Genomic DNA, 22565 nt, shown 5'->3' with positions numbered 1-22565 from the left:
CAGCCAAAGGTTTGCTTGACATTTGGAAGGGGACATTGTTTTCTGATGAAAAATCAACTTCTCAAAAGAAAACCAACACTTTCCCTGAATTTTTTCAATTTTAAAATAAAACTTTTTAATCACCCCTACCCCTCAGTTATGCTATATATTCTTGAGCACCATCTACTGGTGCTGCATTATTAACTATTTATAAAAATACAAATCACTTCTCTAATACAATTCAAATATACTCATATAATTTTTCAAAAGATATTTAGAATTGAGAAGGCAGAATATAACACATCATTTATTAAATTCGTATTTCCTCTTGATGACAGAGAAAAAATTAATAATGGTGAAATTCACTTAGAACCTGAACTTAGTAGAGAAATGCAACATTTCTTAATAGTTTGTAAGATACTGGACCAGAAAATGTATGCAAGTCTATGAAATTCTTTCAAATTTACACTCGTGCTCAACCTGTTAAGAGCAACAAAAGATTTTTCTTCTTTTCATATTTAGGTATTTATTTAATTTTATAATAGACATAATATGGCATGCATCTTCCATTTCGTTTCTTCATTTCAGACTAAATTATATAGCATTTCTCTTGAGATAGTCACACTAGCTTTGGATTTAAAATTTTCCCTGACTTATAGCAAGGAAATACTGTTCTTATAGAAATTCGGAGTTATGCAGCAGAACCTGTGATGCAGACTAGAAAGTCTATGATTGCCAGGGGGGATTTTGAAGGGCCTTGAATGTCTAAGTTGGATGTGGGGAACAGACTGGTGCCACTTCTATATAAGACAAGAAGCTTGGTAAAAATACCACTTGACCCTTACCTGCAAGTTGACTCTATAACCATGATTTCCATTATTGTGCATAAAACAGCGACATGTCTGTGACTGTGTAGTCAGTTAAATATGATGATAATAATAAAGAATGAAGAACAAACTATGAAAATCTTTGTTGAAAAAACTTTTTATGATTTTTTTTTTAATGTGTGCCTTCAGTGTTGGAGATAGACTGTCTTATTTGCTTAAAGGCTGCAACAGTGACCTTGACTTGAAAAGAGTCCCCCTAAGGGTGACAGGTGATTGAGTTAGAGAACAGTCCGTTCTCCAAAGCCACTTACTTTAAACTGTGGCCTCCCCTTTAAAATGTGCATTAAAAATGTCAGTGAATTATAATTCCAAGTACAAGTGTGTTGAATTTCATGTTGTGTTCACCAAAACCTGAACTGAAATCTAGCTGCTGTGACCAAGATACAAAAGATCTCAAAGTGCTACTGTAGCTGGGGGTGGGGGGTGGGGGGTGGGGCGGCAACTAAACAAACTGTTTGTTATATTCCATCCAACATATTAAATTGGGTAAGCCTCATTTTTCTCACTAATAGAAAAATTACTTAAAAATATTGCTCTCCTACCTCTTTCCTAGTTTGGATCAAGCCCAACCTTGCTGAAACAATCACATCAAGTCTAGAAAGCAGCACTATAAATTTAGCATGCACTATGTTGTGCCTATCCCTACCACACTACTACTGAGTGACATAACACTTCTTTCAGTGCCTTGATACTTACTTTGTGGTACAGATGGCACCACATGTGCCATGCAGTTCTGACAGTTCTCCCACAAAACAGTGTAGAATTTTATTAATACTTTACTCCTAGGTTTTAGCAGAGGTACTCAAACAAGTTGGATCTACTCAATATTTCCATATAATGTGCACAGGTTCCCTTTACCTTTGCCCTTCAGACTTTAGTTTAGCACTAAACATACATACAAAACACAAGCAGTCCAAACACAAATAATCTGCATGTCCAATTTAAACAAACACAGCTACATTTCTATTTATTTATATCTTGTAGACTTAAACATATCCTGATTCTCCCTTCTAGACTATCAAAATTCCAGGGTTTTGTTATCTCAAATGCAGCTGCATGACACCTAGCAAACATATTTCTGAAGTTGGCCTCAGTTCAAGTAGAAAGATACCTACAAGTGGATCATGGATATTTGTGTACTTACAAATGGTTAGCTTATCTTAGTTTGTTCCAGTAATTAAAACCTGCATTGTTCAAGTCTAATCGCAACAAATTTTGAGAAGAAATCTGAAGAGTGCTCTGTGCTGCCCTCCTATCCCATCCCAGACCAGACCAGACCAGACCAGACCAGACCAGACCAGACCAGACCAGACCATCCTACCCCTCTGTTCTTCAGCTCCCACAGTTAACCTAAATATGACTTGTGCACCTTCCATCCCTTCCTTCAGTTCATAGACAAGAGGTTAAGGAGTCTTCCCTCCCAGATTCCTCTCCAGCATTGCTGTGTCTTCACAAAATTGAAAAGTGGAAGTTAATCACCGTATTGGGATACCTAGGAGATTGCTAAAGACAAGGGTTTACCATACATTGTTTATTTATTAATTTTCATTTCCACTCATATTTGAAGCAGCTGCAACTTACCAGTGCTGTAGGAAACAGGTGAAAGAGTTCTTTCAGGATGTTTTTTTCTGTGACTTCCCCTCAAGTTCTTCATTTAATATAAAGGGTATGAAAAAAGTATTTAAATGCCGCATTGTATTTACACCTTTGATTTGTTCTGCTCATACCAACCTGTCAATGAACCAAACTTCCCTTGAAGCATTTCAACCTATATGATGATCACCCACAGATAATATGCGGTGCCACCAAATGTGAGAGAATATGGTTATCTCTAAGCCAGTAATAGGTCAGTTTTCATTGCATTGTATTTGCTGGGCATAGATCATGCTGATCTCTCACATTTTCCATGGTTCGGGTAGATATTTTTTGTTTTATTTTGACAACAGGGGCATAAAGTATTTATGTTTGTAAAAGCTAGCGAGGATGTGGTTTACAGCTTGTACCTACGGAAAATACAGTAAAAAGCTATAACCGTGCTTTTGTTTACTTTGGTCAGAAAGGGTTTGTGACCAGTAATACCTCTGATCAGAATTTGTGCAGCATGTAATTGTAATCATAAAAGCTCTGCACTACCGGAATTCAAACCTTGCAGGGGCTAGGGTGGGGGTGTAGGGGAGAAAACTGTTTGCTTTAAGGACGGATTGGTTTGGATATCATCCAGAAGTTTAAATTTTCGTTTCATCGGGCTGGGTGGGAGGGCGCGTTGAAAACCACGCAGTCATGTTTCACGGGAACTCGGGAGGCACAGGGGCTGTGACAGGGAGCGGGGCCGCACAGCCGCGGCGAGGCTTTGTTCTCCGTGCTGCACGCAGCGCTGGGAGCGCACCGCAGCCAGGCTGCTAGCCCGTGACTGACAGCAGTATTTATTAAAATGTCATCTCCTAATTTTCACGCCGGATATCTGCTGTCGCGTAGACTGCCCTGATGTCTCACGCCAGCGGGAAGGGCCAGAGGACAACTCAACCCGCCCTGGGGAGCAGGAGAGACACGGCCGGAGGGGAGGGAGAAAATACGTATCCAACCCTACCTAGCTGTGCTAAAATAAAATAAAATAATAAAACAAAAGTGTGGGGGGGGGGGGGGGAGGGGGCATGTCTGCCTTCGTTGTGGCAAGGCTTCTTCCACAAACCTCCCTCGCCTTTCGGGCCCCACCCGCCGCAAACGGCGCTACTAGAGCCGCTGTCGCCTCGCAAACTCCGCTTGCGGCTCGGCGGCCGGGGCCGGTGGCGGGAGCTGCGCGTCTCCCCCGCCGGGTACCCGGCACCCCCGCCCCGGGCAGCCCCGCCGCACCCAGCGGCTCTCCCACCCCCACCCCCACCCCCACCCCCGCGGTGGGCCCCGCGGCACCGGCCGTGCCGAGCGGCCGGACGGCGGCAGCCGGGGAACGAATGCAGCCGCGATGCAGACACAGCCTTATCTCTGGCAGGGAACAAATACGGCGTTAATTGCAGCCTCGCTGAGAAAATTGCTATTGTTTCCAGTGAAAGGCAGGCGGCAGTTTGAAAGGGTTTATCCTCAGAGCCCTGTATCAGTTAATCTGCATCGCGGTGCCGAACTGACAGCTCCTGGGGCTGCGACGGGGTGGGGGGGTGGGGAGGTTTATGCTTCAGAAGAAAGAACAGGAGGAAGGAGATCAAGTGCGGGCTTCCCCCCCTCCCCGCCCCGCCGGCCCCGTTTCCCCCGCTCCCCGCCCGCGAGTTTCTCTCATGCCGGGGCGCATCCGGCCCCAGCGCTGGGAACCGGGGCCAGAAGGGCCTCCCGGACGCAGAAAACAACGTTTCTGGGACGTGCTCGGTGCCGAGCGGCCGTGACGTGCGAAACGCACCGCGGGCCCTGCTGCCGGAGCCGGGCGGAGCGCCCGGCACACACGCACACTCACACGGGCGCGCACACGCGCGGTGCAGGGCGCAGCGGCGCGCACGCCGCCCCGGGAGAGGGGGCGCGCAGCCACCCCCCGCGCCCAGCGGGCGGCGGGGGGGCGCGCAGGGGGGGCGCGCACAGGCGCGCACTCACACATCGGCACCCACGGAGGCTCGCTGGCTGGCTGGCTGGCTCTCACACACGCACACGCGCGCACACGCACACGCGCGCACACACACACACACACACGCAGCAGCAGAGACGCGCTCCCGCTCCCTCCGTACTCCCTGCGCGCCCGGCGTTCACACCGCTTCCCGACATCGGCAGCCAAGGACCCCCCCCGCCGCTGTCCGGCCATCAGTGCCTGAGGGGGGAGGAGGAGGCAGGAAAGAGGAATAAGTCTATTAGTAACAACAACAACAAAAAAAAACCCACCAACAAATCTGCACTAGCGCCTTAGTCCTCCTCTCAAACCGTCGCCTGCCTGGCATCGCCGCTCATCGGGCTGCTGTGCTGAGACTTTGTTTCAAGTAAAAAACAAACAAACAAAAAAATATATCCCAAAACAACAACAACAACAAACCCTTCGCTTGCTCAGCCACTTCCAATTTTTTTCCCCTGCAAGCTCGCTGGTTTGAGGTGGTATTTTTTGGTTTTTTCTTCTTTCCCTTCATGTGGTTGGATTTGGTGGATCCGGAGCCAAAGCTGCTTTTTTTCCTCGGTGGTGTGTGTGTGTGGCGTGCGGGGGTTTTCTCGCTGCGTTTTTTATCTTCTGCTGCTTTTTTTAATCTTGGTTTTGAACCTGAGCCGGGGAAAATGGGAAACGGTGCTTCCGACAGAAGGGGAATCTCTCCATCACTGTTGTTGGGACGTGTGCCTGTGGTGCTAGTGTTTTAGAGAAATAGCCTGACAGCTTTCGGAGTGGAAGGTAAGGGTGCCCGGGGCATTTCCATTTCCCATTTCCAGGGATTATGACTGGAGAGCTTTTAGCTTGGGATTCCGGGGTGGAGGCGGCGGAGGAGGGGGACAGGCTGTTGCTGGATAGAGGGAGAGACAGCACATACAAAATGATCTTCGCATTTACTTCAGCGCTGCAGTTTAAAAGTTAAGAGAAGTCCGTTTTGCGACAGGTCTGCTTCTCTGAGAGTAATTTCCAGCGAGACCGAGAAAACCTGAGGTTTGTGCACGATTGGGGTAATTTGGGGTGGGGTGGGGTGGGGTGTGGATGTTAGGTTAATAGGAAGTTAAAATAAGAGAAGTCAGTGGGTCTTCTTTTGGGGGAAAAAAATAAGTGGAGTGATGGCGCCGTCTATGTTCAGCTAAACTACAGTGTCGCCTAGAAAATCAGTTTGGGGAATATCCAAACTAAACGCCGGTTTGCTTTTCAGCAGAAGAGGATTCTCCCCCTTCCAAAATGGGCAACCTTAAGCCTCTGTGGCCGTTCGTTAACTCCCTCCTCCATGGAAAAGGAAGATCTTTTTAATCTGAGTGCCTAATCCTTTCAATGAGCAGATTCACTCTAGAATCTAGCAGCAGTGCAAACTAACTGAAATGCTGCCAGCACACTGAATTCGTGTGTGTGTGTGCATGTGTGTGTGTGTCATACACAGAGGGAGAGAGCGATTAGGACTATGTTGCATTTCAGTAGCCTTTCATGAACAAATGCACAACTAAAATGAGGGCTATTTGATTACGTTTCTTCATAGAAAACAGCCTAGCACTGCAGATGTCTTTATTTTTCTAGTGCAAATATTACACAGGATGAGAAAAGTTGGAGCCTTTTCTCCTTTTCAAACAGAAAAGCAACTAAGCCCCCTTTTTACTTCCCAGATTATAAAATTAATCCTTTTTCATGGGTGAAATACCTAATTTAGATACTTATTGTCACATTGGCTTTCAACGCCTACACCATCCTGAACAACACTGCGCAGAACTGCATTGCCTGCAAAGTGCTTCAGCAAAGGGAAAATTGTTTCCAGAATTCCCAATAAGTTTCTTTTAAAAAAAAAACCTTAAATGCTGTACCGACCCTATTTGGAGAAGAAGGACCATGTTGTTCATTGAGATGGATGCTCAGAAAGGAGAAAACCTGACCATGTGGATAGACCCAGCAGCAGCTCTGCTTTTTTAAAAAACCTCCACTAATAAAGGGGGTTAGAGCTGGTGCTGCTTTGCCCGTTTCAAGATTCAGAGTTTGAATTATAATCTAGGAGATACGAAAATCTCTTCAAGGGAGCTTAATCCAGTGATTTGCTGTGTGTTACGCAATGGGAGACAGAAGATGCCTTGCTGTTTGGTGAGGAAATGAAAAGCTAGGCAGAGACACAGATCAAAACTCAGTAACAGTGCCTCTGTGTGTATGTCTGCCTCTGCTTACAGAGCAACAGTGGAAGAGACTGCTGTCTAGAGAGTTTTGAAATTAGGTTGGCATCACTCCTGTCTGCTTACATTTAAAAGCTGAAGGTGAAAGCTACTCATTTGTGAGAGATAAGCAACTTCGCAAAGGTTAATGCTGAAATCATTCCATTCGAATTTTTGGGATAACATTACACAGGTAAATATAACTAAGGTTTGCTTTATTAACCTAGGCCACTGTTAAGAGGACAGAGCATGTGGAGGCTGTGACGGCTGACAGGTGCAGTAAAACAGCTTTATTTGGAGATACTAGCAGAGAAAATGCAGCGTGTCTTTCATCATTGAAGCGCACGTCTGCAAAACACAGGAGCTAATCAGACAGTCCAAGATATTCATAGTAAGAGGGCAAGTGCAGTCCAATAGGTGCAGAGATCCTACTGTAGCACTGCCAGCTATACAGAGCTACGGGTCGTAGATGCTAATAGTGATCCAGTTTATACATCCTTAGAGGCTGAAGCACACTGAAATTATTATCTTAAGCTGGCACTTAGCGGTAGTATCAGACCAGCACTAGTTTCATCCATCTGTCTTTGTTTCTTTTTCCAGTAGTCTCAAAATTTTATTAATACATTAATCTCAGTATTTCCTGATTTTGTAGAGACCTCTGTATACCTGGTGGCCAGGGCAAAGGCGTGTAGGCGTGTGGGAGATAATGTTCCATCTGTTAACAAATAATTGTGCATTTTGAAATTATGGCTGTAATTGTTCACAGTTACTTCTCAGACTTAATAGAAAATTAATACACCACAACAGATGCTGCTGTCTTCCATGTTGTATGCCGGTGAAATTCTGCATGTGCATATTGTATGTGCACATACATGACTACAGCAGGCTACTTATTTACTTTTTGAAGAAATAAATAAATAACTTGCCCTTTTCTTGGTCTGTCGGCTAAGGCATCTAGGTTTTTACCTAAGTTGAGCAGTTCTAGTACACGCCATGATGACTACATCCTAGACAGGAGGGGACATTCCTATTAATAATCTAATAGATGTTGTTTTTTAATTTGACTGTAGAGGACTTGGCCGTTGCGGTGGCCACGTGATGGCGCTGTGCACACGGCAGCAAACCCGTCCCTTGCGTTATAAAATAAAAATTACCTGCCCTTCTTTCTGAAAGGGGCTCTAACTGCAAGCTTGAAAACAGCTGGCTCGAATATTGGAAGGAGTTTGGTTTTCAATGCGTGTGGAATTCTACTTGCATTTTTATTTCATTTCATCTCCTGCAGGCCAAATGACATAGGATGAAGGCTGTTCGTAATTTGCTGATTTATATATTTTCCACCTATCTACTGGTTATGTTTGGATTTAATGCTGCCCAAGACTTCTGGTGTTCCACATTGGTGAAGGGGGTCATTTATGGATCGTATTCTGTAAGTGAAATGTTTCCTAAAAACTTCACAAACTGTACTTGGACGCTGGAAAACCCAGATCCGACCAAATATAGTATTTACCTGAAATTTTCCAAAAAGGACTTCAGCTGCTCCAACTTTTCCCTCTTGGCTTATCAGTTTGATCATTTTTCCCATGAAAAAATAAAGGATCTTTTAAAAAATAACCATTCTATAATGCAGCTCTGCGATTCCAAGAATGCTTTTGTATTTCTGCAGTATGATAAGAATTTTATTCAAATACGCCGCGTCTATCCTATCGATTTCCCAGGATTACACAAAAAAGAAGATGACCAAAAATCCTTCTTTGAGTTTTTGGTGTTGAACAAGGTGAGCCCAAGCCAGTTTGGGTGCCATGTGTTATGCACTTGGTTGGAGAGCTGCTTGAAATCTGAGAATGGGAGAACCGAGTCCTGTGGGATCATGTATACAAAATGCACCTGCCCTCAGCATTTGGGAGAATGGGGAATAGACGACCAGTCCCTGGTGTTGCTCAATAACGTGGTGCTGCCCCTCAACGAGCAGACCGAGGGCTGCCTGACCCAGGAGCTGCAAACCACCCAGGTCTGCAACCTCACGAGAGAAGCTAAACGGCCACCAAAAGAAGGTAGGTGCTTCTCAGAGGGGTTGGATGGGTGGGGGGTGCGGGGGGGGGGGGGCAGGGGGAAGCTGAATCCCACACTGGCGTTTAGGTCCTGCTGCCGGCTCTCCTTGATACATTCATTTGACTTGTTCTCCACTCCGGCTCACCTCTAGATGAGGCGAAAGGGCTGGAGAAGATACTCACTCCCTCAGGGCTGGGAAGGCTGCATTTTAATTTCTAAACCAGCTTAACCTTCAGCATATAGTTCTGCTAAGCACTGTTGAAAGTCCTCATAAGTAGGATTCATCTGTTTTCAGCCCCCTCTTACAGTAATGCCCACAGCTGGGGAGCCAGGAATTGCTCTCCCCCCCCCACCACCTCTTTACTGCAACCACCTGACTACAAAATCTTGGCCCTCTTCATACGATCCCTTGACTTTGCAAGGAAAACATTTTCAAAGGCATGCGGGCAACCTGACTAAAAGACCAAAAGATTTACCATGGTCAGGACACCTGGTCCCCATGGAGCCAGACCTCAACATCTTCAAACCAAACCAAAAGCAAATGCAGTTCTTCAGGGTGAACCCGCTGCCTGAGATGCCTGGAGATGTGAGGCACTGCACAGAACTGGGACACGCTGTTTTGACCTGCTGGGAGCTCTGTGAAGGAGCCACGGGCTGCTGCACCCTTTCTCCAGGTGGCCTCAGCTCTGTATTAGTGGGGGGTGGGGTGCTGATCTGTCAGTCCCAGCAGCTGCTTTGTGTCCCTGCTGGAAAATGGGAGGTTTTAGAAGAGTGGGAAGACAGGGCATCCAGCGATTAGCACGACAACCCTCTGCCTAGCTCCTGTTTTGGCCTCCTGACATTTTGGGGAGGCTGGGGAGTGGTTTGGGGAAGGTCATTGGAGGGGATGAGAGACAGGGAAAGTGTCAGCTGAACCTAGATGGGGGGCTCTGGTTGCAACCTGTGGGCGAGGGGATCCTTCAGAGCAGCCATGCGGGAATGGGGGAAAGGGGGGATAAATCATAGAGCCCAGGGTGTTGCATTTTAATGCAGGAAATGTTCCCTGTCTCCTTGTTTTCTGCATAGCCACAAAGCTCCCAGTCTGTGCCGAGGCAGTGCCAAGCTCCCAGCCCCCCTAATAGAAGTTGCTTTGTGGAGGAATGTAACATTGACACGTTGTTAGGAGAGGATTTTCTTTAAGGGCAGCCAAGCCCCAGTGCTGTGGGAGAAGAAAAGCTGAACTTGCTCCAGCTGCCGCGGTGCCAGAGGCCGCGGGGAGGAGAGGGTGAGGGACACATCCAGTATCCCGCAGGTCAGCGCCGCGCCCAGAGCGCGGAGCCCAGGAAACGGGGCGATCCGACGTGACGGGCAAGCTCGTCTCCGGCAAAAAACGCTTCCCGAGAAGCCCGTGCGGCGGCCGGGATGGTATTTAACGTCGTTTAGAGCTAATTAGTGCCCTGAGAGGCGGAGGCAGCCCCCGCCGCGCAGCCCGGGGCGCAGCAGGCAGAGCCGGGGCCGAGCGGGACCCCCGGGCGCTGCGCGGGGGAGGCCGCTGCCGCTCGGGGCGCTGCGCGGGTGCGCAGGGGCTCACACCGTCCCTCAGCGGGCCGCGCAAGTTAGGGGGGATGCGCTGCTCGCACGCCCTCTGCCTCCGCCGTGTGTGTCATGGGGGCGCGGGGAAGGAGAGGAGCCCGTTAGCAAATACGAACGCCACAGACCCAAAGGCGCGTAGAAGGCGCAGCCGCGCAGTGGCGGCTGCCCCGCGTTGGCAGCCCCGCGCAGGTCTGGCGGGGCCCCAGCGCTGAGAGAGTCAGTCCCGCAGCGGGAGGAAGGTGCATCCCCCGCTGCCCGCCGATTCCATCCCAAGGTACCACCTGGCTCGCGGCGCTGCGGGAGAAGGGATGTGAGCACGGCGGGTGCTCGGGCCGCTGCCGGCCTTCCTACCGGTCGCAAAAATGTGCCGAGTTCTAGGGGGATGCGTGTCTCGCAGTCAAAACACGTATTTCCGAAAAGAGCTTTGTAGAAAGGACAAAGGAAGCTTAGGGCAAACACTGCCCCCCCCCCCCCATCTCCCCAGCTTAAATTTGAAACTCATTTCCAACATAATTTGCTTCCCGTTTCTTCAGGCATATTTTAATTCTTGCTCCTACTTGTGGGTTTTCCTGGATATGAGCTTGAGAAACGGCACGGTTAGAGGGGGTGGAAATTTGTGTGGTAGGTGGGAAGTTTCCTTCACTTGTTTTTCACTGCGCTTTTTTTTTTTTTTTTTTTTTTTTTGGTGTTCCTGAGACTTTGAACAGTAATACAATTATTTCAATGTTTATTTAATTATTTTAATGCAGTTGGAAGCTGTTCATCAGGTCGTTACTAAAAGTTATAAACAATTAGCAAATTGTACTTCTCAGTACAGACAATTGTTCTTTTACTTCTCAGTAGTAGTAATGCTTTTTGTCCTTCACTCAGTGTTTAAAGCATTTTCCCCCTTTCCTCAGACGGCAAAAAATCTGCGAGAGAGGTGTGTTCAGTCTTTGTTTTCTGTAGATAGAGTCACATTTATCAACTACATCAGTCAGTGTATTTGTATGTATAAAGCTGGTTTGTGGTTCAGTTGGAGGCTTTATTGAGGGGTTACAGTGCAGAATACTCCTGCCACAAACATAGTGGAATTCACTGCTTGTGCCAGCAAATATTTAGGCAAGAAATACAAATTTTTATGTCACAGGCAATCTGCTTCCAGTTAGATCGGCATAGGTACCAAAAATAAGGTTGACCAATAACTGAGAGAATGGTGTCTTGTTAGAGTTCACAGTGGCAATTTTAAGTACAGTTTTGTTAGTGTAAGTTGAGTTTTAAGGGACATGGAGTTGGAGTAACACTGTGAGAGTGCTTTGGACTCTGTAAAATTGTGGTTTATGAATTTGTGTATTACTTTGAGATTTGGTACTGCCATTGCCTAGCAATGACTTTCCGAAAGGAATTGCAAAGACCTGGCAGGTTTCTACAGTATTATGCATACCCTCCCATCCTTCAGATTTGCTTTCATCAAGCTTGACTGTGTGAAGTGTAAAATCTTTTTCAAAACTATTTCCAGTCACATTTTAGAACCATAATGTAAATAAAGAACATTTAGATTAAAGCCTACTGTTTCTTTTTTGAACTCTGATATTTTTTTACAATTTTGATTGTGATAAATGGCTTTGGAAAATGGATGAAAGTATTTTTCCTTTTTTAAAAAAAGTGTTGCATTTTACAAAAGATGTGACAAGTATACAATGGATGATTGTGTTTCTAAAAGTGCTGAAGTGTTGAACAATAAGGAACTAGGAACTAGGTCAAAAAAGGAAGCTGTAACTATTATTTTTTTAATAAAATGGTTTGGAAATACGTGGTTTAATCAGCATTTCTTCCAAAGGCAGATCATCTTCACTGTCACTGATTAAAGCAATATTGAAAATCACCACATCTTTACTAAGACCCAGTTTCATTGTATCTTGATCCTTTTCCATAGCCTTACATCTGAGGTGCTTAGCCTGGATCAAAGCACTAGGAAATAGATCTCAATGAACATTCTGGCAGGGTCCTGAATTTAAGGGCTCAAGCGAATTTGTCCTCTTGATCTTCAGTGCGGTGACTGAAGTATCTCATGAAGTTTCTGTCAGTAAGACAGGGCTCAGTTCCAACTTTAGTGGGCCTGTAAAACCTTTGCATGTAGTCAGTCCATACAATTTTATGAATGATGACAATAACAATGCAAAAACTTCTTTTCATGTTGTGACCATTACAAAGCCATAATATTATTGTGGGGTTTTATAAGAGTTACTTAGAAACTGAAGAGAGTTTTCCCCTGTTTTACTGCCGCATCTGACAGAGTCCCTCATAAAGCAATGAAAATAATTCTTTCAACCTCTTACTTCAATCCAACAGAAGAAAAGAAGAGAGGGGTTATTCACATTAATTAAATCTTGGCATTTGGAGTTCCAGGCTTAATCTTGTATATCTTATTCAGCCAGTCTAAAATAATTTTAGTGGGGATTTTTTAATATGCTAGAAATATAGCATTGGTCTACTATGTCACAAATTCTAACAGCTCACTGTGTACCAGCATTTCAGTATTCAGCAACTGATTTATTTATTTTTTCCTGATTTCAGATCTGAAAAAAAACCACCCCAAAACACCAAAAAACCCCAGGGATATCTTAAGAGGTTTTACTATAATAAATGTCTCTTTAAAACAATAATTTATTACACGTTGAATAATAGTAAGATGTAGGATGCAGTCAGTTGGCTCCATCAGAGGATTTAAACTGTTAAATCAGTGCAGAACTTGTCTAGGAAGATCAAAAATTACAAAACAGAGCCTCACAACTATACACTTCTATAATTAGTGCAACAACTATATTAAAGAAAAATTTAGAGAATCCAAAATAAATAAAACTGTTTTCCAGAATATTGAAAGAGTACAGCAACATACTTGGAGGACTCTTGATAGTTTTTATATCCTGCTGCTTATGATTCTTTTATCTGTGAGTTCAAGGGGACATAGGAAGATGAGCACTAATGGAAGAACAGGCTCTAATTTTGTGTTAAAGCTATTTTTTCATTACAACTTATAAAATATTGTTTAAAAACATAAAAATTATACACTAAAATAACCTGTTACTGTGCAGGTTATGAGCAGTTTGATCTCAGTGAAAATCTGGAATGTAAAGAAAAATTATTTCACTTTGAATAACTTTTTACATTAATATTGTTCCTCTTAAAATGTTCATGGCCAAAATCGTCATAGAAACTCTCATAAAATTAGTCAGAGACATTGTGTTTCTTCTTTATGGGTTTGGTTCCCAGTTGAAGGAAATGTTTCAAAATCTATGGATTTCAGGATGCTTCATGTAATGCCCTTTTGGACTTACTTTGATAAAAGAAAATGATCACCTGAAATGTTTATATTCTTAGTCCATATTTGGGTCACTTTGGACCATTCATAATAGGATGCTTTATCAGAGCCATGCAAGTTTGATTTCAGATTCTTTTTTTGAAGTGATGCACTGCAGAAAAAGCATTAATGATCAGAATCTTTCTTAATCAATAAGCCCTACCTTGAGTTTCAAGGATTATATGCTCTTATCAGTAATGATTGTACTTCAGTTTGTGCTGTATTGATCATTTCCACCTGATTTACTTCAGTAAACTATGAAACTTCTTGTTTTGAAGTAAAGTTTAGAAGTCTGTGCACAAAAGTAATCAGCACTTCACATGCAGACTGAATTTGGTAGGATTTGGATCAACCTATAAGTGAATTTTCTGATACCTTCAAAAAGGGAAATACCCAATTTCCTTTACAGTAGGAAAAGCCTATATAAATGTTTTTTCTTCCAGTTATTTAAATGCTTTATTAGTAAGTATATTTGGCTGCTTATATGTGTGTCTGAGTGGTAATTCTTTGGTATCACAGATTCTATCAGTATTTTATTCAGCACTCCTCACACTAACAAGATGACATATTACTTATTTTGTGGGAAAGGTCAGCCGGCTGCAGCAAGTGTTTGCTCTGCCTTCAGCGAAATCACAAATGTACTGTACAAGATCTGAATGCTGGTTTTTCATGAGCTCATTGCTTGCTTAAAACATTCATCACTTAAATGAAGTAGTATGTTGGAAGCTGTGTTATAACCAAGACCAGGATTTCTGTTCCCCAGGCTGCCATTTTTGCTTGAATTAAACCTCTGTTTGTGGGCATTATTGCACATCAGACATTGTGGAGACCTGCTCTCAGCTGGGGATGAGTGCTGCTAGAGACTTCCACTCTAAAGCACAGGGCATGAATAGGAACCAGTGATAAAGAATGGGGAAGATATGCAAAGAAATTAAGTGTTCAGACTGAAGTCAAAATGCATCCAGGTTAGAAGCAGGATTCTGACTCTTTTATTGCTGGCTCCGGTGAGCAAGTACTTGATACTTGTACCATCAAATATTTCAGACCAGTCATGCCTTCCTTGACTTTCTTGTACCAGTAAGCTATGCCTTTTGTCTTCAGATACTTCTATTACACTTGTTATGGGTGGGCAGAATATACAATGTTTACTGTATTTTAGACTTTGTCCTCTGATTTGCTTGTGCTTCTGAAAAATGTGGAAGTGTTCACATGTAGAACAGCCATTAACAGAAGTTAATGGTGATTCTGTTTACATAGTGGGATTTCAGTTATTAGGTCTCAGTGACATTACATGGAATTATATTATGACATAATGCAGGTACTGCATTTCTTATTATTATGCAGTGGTTTATATCTACGTATTTATATTTTATGCATTTATATAATACAGTGATTATATGATCTATTACATTTAATGTGTTCTCCTGTGCTGTTTTTAAAGCAATTTATCCTCTTCTGTTCAAATCTATCCATATTGCTGTTTTGTTTAGTCTTCTATTTGCAAAAGCATGGAAAAATCTGCTTTGTGTGTTGATATACACAGAGGAATTTTCAGATGAGACTTTCTTTTCTCTTCTTAGGGAATTAATTTTATGAAGTTTATTCAGTTGTGTTTTATCAAAGGATTCAAACTCAAAGTTTTTGTAGCTCTCAAATTGAAGTTTAGCTGTTCATTTATAAATATGCAGTAATTGTAATAAAACAAAGGTCACTGCAGAATTCCATTGAGCATTATTTGCATTCACTGTAACAAGAAATATAAAATGCTCTTTAGGATAGAGAAAGTTGTACATGATATAAAGTACAAATTTACAAATTATGCATCATTGATGTATGAATATTTCAGAGTTGGAGCCCTTACTGATGCTAGTTAAATCTCAAGAGGAAGACAGTCAAATTTTTCAAAGTCATTCTCAGTTTTATTAATCCCTTACCAAAGTTATGAATAAAGTTTTTGTCAGTCTACTGACACATTTTTCTGATGGACTAGCCACCATCAGAATTAATAAAAACAATCTATAATAACAGTGTATGAGACCAGTGTTACGCTACTCTGCAAAGGCCAAATCATTGTCCTTACTCAAGGCAAATTCCCCATGCTATCAATATAATTTGGTCTAAATGAATATTAGATTAGAGCCCACAAAAGAGACATGAAACAATGGTAGCATGTGTTCCTTCTACCAAAAGCAAATTGTTTCATAATTTGTATTAATTAAGGGTTTTTTCTCTGTAATTTTACTTTTTAAACCATCCTTGACATTTAGTTGAGTGAAGCAGATGCACTTAAAAAAACCAACTTTGTAACTGCTCACTGTCTTTCTTTCTTTTTTAGCTGGTTAGCCTATCTCTTTATGCGCTGCACTTCGGTTTCTTGGTTTTCTTCTTAATTTTCTGAAGGGACAACAGGGCATATGACATACTCAAATTAGTATTCTTTGATGGTGCTGAAAATGTGTGCAACTGAAATTTGGAAGCAAACTATTTTCAGTTTTTCAGTTCAAATTTCATTTATATCTCCTTGACGTGGCAAAACCACAACAAAAACAGAAACTTTGAATACCATCCATTTTTTGGTAGCTTGATAGAAAACTGATGACAATAGGGAGAGCAGTGTGTCATCCTTTTTTTGGGCAGTTTTCACCAAATTTGCTCTTTTTTATTCAGTTGCAAAACACTTTGGGAGCTGACTTTGGTTCCTGCTCATCTTCATGTACTGCTAGTTCATTCATCAGTTATGCAGAGACAGTGTCTGTTTATAGCATGGATAATAATTTTCAGCCATAGCTGATAGTTGTGTGCTATTGAGCAGCTTTGCTGAAGGATGATTGGGAGGCTGAAGGATCAAAACAGCAATTCTCCAATGGAATTAGCCATGGAAAATGATTAACAGGCCTTCTAACCTTACTGCTTCTAACTGGCATTGCAAATACCTTATTTTAAGTGGGAATTTGTTAACCAGTGTCATCAACTGAGGTATGTTACCACCTGTTGCTTGTGAGAATCTGGGACCCCATTGCTGCAGAGATGGCTCTGGCCTCACTCCTTTCTCTTTGCTGAGCCATTTCAGCACACCAGCCAAGCAGAAAACTACTGACCTTGAGGTTTTTTAGTTAGATTATCTTGATGCTGTGTGTGTTATGATGGCCCAGCCAAGCCTCCATCAGTACCAAAAAGCGGCACAAGAAAGAGCTGGAGAGGAACAGTGGTACTGGCTCAGCCAGGTTTAGATTTGCTTTGGAAAAAAAAAAAAAAAAAAGTTTTTTGATAAAGTGGTTAATACCCATTACCCTTGCCCACTCTTTTGCATATGTTAGCAGCCAGTTACATCATACTGTGTTTCTAGGCAGCTGTACCAGGTTTGGTTACAATATTACTGGCCAACCCTTCAAAACAGAGTCCAAGATACATGTTCATTCAGGGCTTCCTGCTGACCATTAAAGAGTGGTGCAGATTTCTGTGAAAGTGTACACAGAGTGCTCAGGGATGAGCCTGTGAAGCCCTTGGAACTCATTCCTGTAGTGCAGCTAGAAAGAGCTTAAATTACAGATTAGAAAATCAGGGAATTGAATTCATGCTATTTATTGGTTATGAGGAATAATATTGTACATCCTTTATGCAAGAACACTTTCTCCTGAAAGGATTTTGGAAAATCTTAAGTCTGAAGATTTAATGTGGAATATTTCTTTGAATCCTAAATTATTCACTTTTTCTTATACGGTATTTGCTTCTCTACCCTACCAATATATTATTTGCAGTCCCTTCTGTACTGTATGCATAGAAGATTTCAACTGTCTGCAAAACTGGGTACTTCAGTTTGAGCTATAACAAGTTATTGTTTTTATCCTTGGAAGTGTTTTGGGTTGGTGGGGTTTTTTTGTTTGTTTGGTTGGTTGGTTTTTGTTTCGTTTTTTTCTCTGGCATTGGCTGATATCTGCAGTGATTGGCACACATACAGATGCTCCAGTACTGGTGGGTTTGAAGGTTGATAGATGTGCTTCATACTGACAAAGGAAAGGAGGAAAAATGTTTAGCACTGCAGGTGTAATGTGAGTACAGAGCCTAGTCCAGCTGGTCCCGTCTGCACCAAATGTCTAGGAAACCACTAATATAGAGAGTATCATGAAGGTTCACTCTCCTTCGAAGGGAGGGGGGTGCCAAGGCTGGGATATTAGCCAACCCCAACACCTGATAAAGTTGTGGGAGTTATGTACAGGGCCATAGGGCTTCAGCTGATTACGCTGTTATTTGGGTTCATAAATGCAATAGATACAAGTTTCACCTCTTGAAGCAGAATTGTGATCAGAAGAAAAGTTTGATAGTTATTGTCCTGGGAGAATGTAATAGACTTAAAAATAATTGGAGCCAGGCCTGCAACCGATGTTTTCCTGTCTTGTAAATTAATATTCAAATGATTACATATTTGTTCTCTTTAGTCAACTGAGTTTTTAATTTATCCACAAAAACTGAGGCAGCCTCAAATCTGGGAAAAATCAAGAGTATTCCTGTTCCTTGACTGGACAGAGCCTTCTGAGAAGAGGTGCAAGTGACTCTCAGGAGTCTGCTACTTCTCACAGCTAAGGCAGTGCCCAGGCCCTTGTGTGCATCTAGGGCATGTTGCTTATGGCTCTTAGACATCAGCAGGTGTGGGCTGCCCTGGGAGGAACACTTTGGAGGTCCTCATTTTGGATGTAGGCCTTGGAAGTGATGATGAGGCATGCAAATTTATTTGATTTCTTTTGAAAATACAACTTCTGTGCATCACTTTCCCCATGGTATTGTTATGATAGTACTGCCTTGCCTTCTGGTGATATTATGAGGATAAGTACATCAAAGTTTACAGTTTGCTCAGTAGTCAGTGTCATACAGGTACTTAAAATATATAGATTATGCCATCTCTGCTAAACCCCAAATATTTTTTTCCCCATAGCTCTGATGAAAATCAAACCCGTGTTGGCTTCAGGTATTTTCTGGTGCTTGAAGTGAAAGTGTGATTTTATTGGCTGTTTTTCAGATGAACTATATGAAGGGAATGAAGGACTCTTATGTTTATATATCTCCTATTTCATGCTTTTAAGATTTTAGATAATGGATTTTTGTCCATGTGAAATTGAAATGTTGCAAAGAACAGAATTTGGTCTGATAACATAACACAGACAGTAACTATACAATAAAAGAATTTCTATCGTAAATAAGACATGAGGGGGAACCCAAGTGTGCCGTGATGTAGCATCTAAATATTTTTCAGACACGACTAAATTCCTGCTTTTGTGTTGACTTGTACATAATTAATCATATTGAATCAAAAGGATTATTCATGTAAATGGGATTTAATTAAAAGCAGGTTTACCAGTAAATACCCTCAACTGAAAATGTGGGTACCTTAAATATATCTAAACAATATTAAAAGAAGAAACTAATATTTTGTTACTAACAATATTTTCTGTAAATATTATCAAACAAATTAATTATAAAATAAATGAAAACAAATATCTATCAAATAGATCAATATCAAAAAGTAATAAATTAATAACAAATTTCCTACAGAAGGACTGTCTTACATAAATTGAGCAAATATTCTTTGTTCTTGTTATCCTAGAACCTAGTTTTTTGCAGTTCCTGGACCTGCACTGTCTTAACTGATCATCAGTGTAGTCTTCATTAGCTCTGGGATCCCCAGTGCCATCCCCTGCCCCTCGCTGACCCGGCCAGACCTCTGCCCCTGCCACTGCATCCAGTGTCTCCTGCTCGGACACCTCTGCTCTCAAACAATTCTCTCATTGCCAGGACTGTGCTCTTGTTCATTTAATCATTGTGCTGGGATAATAAGTATGTCATTCTGTACAGAATAACTGTTTGTTGCTACCATCCATAAAAAGAATATGGTTCTACAATGATAAGCAAAAATTAAACAAATCAGGCAATACCTGGCTGGTCATTAAACAGGCTAAACAAAGCTCCAGGAAAAACAAGAGAAGTTCAGACAATACTTGACATATCCTGAGGCTTCTTAATGGCAACAGCAGTGCTGTGTTTGTAAGGATACAGGGCTACACTAAAAAACGTTTATAGAATTAACTGGCAAGAATGACACTGGTTATCATCACTGTACTTTTTTTTTTTTTTTTCTTCTGTTGAATGTGTTCAGGAGCTGCCATGGAATTTGTTACAAAATGTCAGTAGTCTAAAGCCTGCGGGTTTTTTTTCAGCATTAGATAAAAGAAAAAGTAGTATCACCTTATTGATTTATATTTGACAAATGGTATCACACTAGACACGTCTGGATAAAAACAGATGACTTTAGGAGCAGTTGGCTGATGTTTGGCTATGACTGACACAACTACAACAGGAGTAATAGATGCTTCTTAGTTCTTGTTTTTGTGTAAATTTAGAGTTGTATTTATCTCTAAATTTTTCCTTTCACAAAACATTTTAAATATATGATACGTATTTAAACACAAAGTTAACAGTCATTTAAGATGACAGCCACTGTCAGGGAGTTTCTTCCTAAGAAGGAGAAGGCATTAAATTATGAAGTACTGGGAGATAATATGTATTGTATTATGAGCTGTGGAAGAATATCTGGCCCTGAAGGATGTAAGTATACATAGTAAAGGTTATCAAAAAACATGACAAAAAGATCATCTTTAACAACAGAATTTATAATTTACTTAGATCGCATAAGGTGAGAAATGCAAAAGCAAGCATGTAGGATGTTTTGATCATCTACCAAAACACTGTCCAGCAATTACTAGATTTCAGAGATTGGCAACTGCCATTTTTTAAAATCCTAACTGAATACCTTACAATAATGCTGTGGCACAGTGTCAAAGGATTTGTTTTACTTTTCTAAGGTCTGTTTTCTATTGTGGGTGTACACTGACCACAATATTTCACTTCAAACAGTTGGGTATGGAAGATCTTAGGGAATCATTTTGTATTAAAATCCGTGCGGATCTTTTCAGTGATCTGGTTGCTATTTTTCTGGCTAAGAGAGATGTCAATTAAAAAATAGAAGTTATTTTGCTAGCAGCACAGAACATTGTGAATTGTATAGCCCTATTAACATGGATCTTTGTTGCATGTCTGATACCAGCCAAGGATTTAAAAGTCTTGTCCATTCAGTCTTTTCCTCAGAGCTTAGTTATCATTACAAATTTTGAGCTTGTTTTGTGGCTACTTATGGTCTTTGTGCATTTTAAGGATAAATACTGTTAATTGATCTTTTCTGGCAAATTAAGGAGAGTCCCTGTGGTATTCTGGAGAGAAGTCTATGCAGACCTTTATGCAGGGAAAAAATTAGATTCCAGAACAGCTGAAAAGCTGAAAATTTAGAAAGTATTTGTGTCTGTTATATGGATTAATTCAAAAGGCATAAGTAAATTAAACACTGGAGACTAAACATAGGGTGCACTGGAGATTTCGTGAAGTAAAAAAGTACTGGAGTTGTTAAATCTCTTCTATTCAAAGACACTATTGCGATATGACACCAAGATGGTGTCTGGTACTGTGATGTAGTCGGGAAGCCTGCCATTTCAGGACAGGGATCCTTTTGGCTTGCAGACGAAAAGACCCCTGGTATTTTCCTTTGTTCCTTTGGCAGACACACGGCTCATGGTAGTAGTGATGTGCTGGTGAAGACACAAAGTGCTGTGTTGATCAGAGAATACATTATGTGCATGCTAACTTGAAGGGCGATCACACACTGTTCCTCTTATAAGACAGACCCTCAGGCCACAAAGTCCATTTCAGCATATTTGCTATTTGTAACTTGTAGCTTTCTGTTAGAAACTGCCACATTGCCCTGATGGAGCTCACAGTTAAATACTCAGCAGGCTTCTTGGTTTTTCTCTTGGTCTCCCTGAGCATTGTCGTGTGTCTAGGTTGTTAGCTATTTACATTACTCTTTCAGCTAAACCCTCAGATTTTCCAGAAGTTTGCACTTCCACAGAACTCCGGTCTTATTAGTACTCTTAACCTTACAGTTTATCCCTTCTGGGGTATAAAATAGGTGAAGTAAACACAGAAGCTCTGTAGGAATTACAAATGAAAAAAAATCAACCAAAACAAACCAAAACAAAACAAAGTATTTCAGCTAGCTCAAGAAATGCACAAGCTTGGACAAAGAAACAGAATCCCTGTATTTAATTCCCTGGTTTTATTTCCTCATCACTCCAGTCACACAACCAGTTGAAGCTGAAGGTCTGTGAAGAGTCCAGTACTCCCAGCTTTATGCAGTACTTTGCATGTGATTCCTCTGTGTCATGAATTCTTGCCAAATCTGGTTTGTTTTCTCCCATTGCTCTGTGCCATCATCTTCTACTGGTTTTCTCCATTGGTTTTATGCACAAAAATGGTCTCAGTCATAAAAGGCAGGATATGCCTTCCAGCCCACGCCCCATTAATTTCTTCAAGTCCCATTACTGCTGTGATGGTAGAGTGCAGGAAACCAAATTGTAGTGGGTGAAGCTAGGAATTAAATGTGTATGTTGCCCAGAGCCTGCCCTCAGTCAGGAAGCGCTTCAACCACCGGTACAGAGCGGGGTTTCCTCTGAGTTGCTTCTGCTGACCCCATAAATCTTGCTTTGTTATTTCTTGCAGTGCTGTAGTTTCATGGGAATATCAGAACGCACCAATGCTTAATGTGAGCCTTTGCCTGCTAGTGAGGGCAGTATCCCAGGAAAGAGAAAATATGGGCTTAAGTTTCCTCAGGCTAAGGATGACCATGAATTTCTATGTCCTCCTCCTTAAGAGATACTTACTTTAAGTAGCGTATTCGTATGTGAAAGGTGTATTCTACCTTTTTCCATAGCTGGTATTTTTGAATAAAAGTGAGCAAAAAGTCTTTGGGTTCAGCTCAGTAATCTCTGAAGTATATAGCATTGCCCAAGGGTGTGTAGAGGTTTGGTTATCAGCAGGTTAGATGCCTTTTGCTGGCACACAGCAGACTTATGTGG

General features: G+C 42.0%; 1 protein-coding gene across 5 annotated transcripts in view; it reads left to right on the top strand.

Annotated features, from left to right (window-relative positions):
• The first annotated feature begins 4196 nt into the window (after positions 1-4196).
• The window catches only part of ADGRB3 (adhesion G protein-coupled receptor B3), a 466036-nt gene continuing 447667 nt past the window's right edge, over positions 4197-22565 (top strand). For 2 of the 5 annotated variants that reach the window (XM_055714747.1, XM_055714745.1), the window contains exons 1-2: positions 4200-5214; positions 7930-8698. In XM_055714747.1, coding sequence (XP_055570722.1) covers positions 7945-8698 — 754 coding nt within the window. In that variant the 5' untranslated portion in view covers positions 4200-5214; positions 7930-7944. Of the gene's footprint in view, positions 5215-7929; positions 8699-22565 lie in introns of all 5 variants that reach the window. The other 3 variants (XM_055714749.1, XM_055714746.1, XM_055714748.1) reach the window with 3 other exon arrangements.

Source organism: Falco cherrug, chromosome 6, assembly GCF_023634085.1.
Source record: "Falco cherrug isolate bFalChe1 chromosome 6, bFalChe1.pri, whole genome shotgun sequence".
In the NCBI taxonomy this organism is placed as follows: domain Eukaryota; kingdom Metazoa; phylum Chordata; class Aves; order Falconiformes; family Falconidae; genus Falco; species Falco cherrug.
The sequence above is the reverse complement of the archived record's forward strand: the minus strand, read 5'-3'. Positions and strand labels throughout refer to the sequence as shown.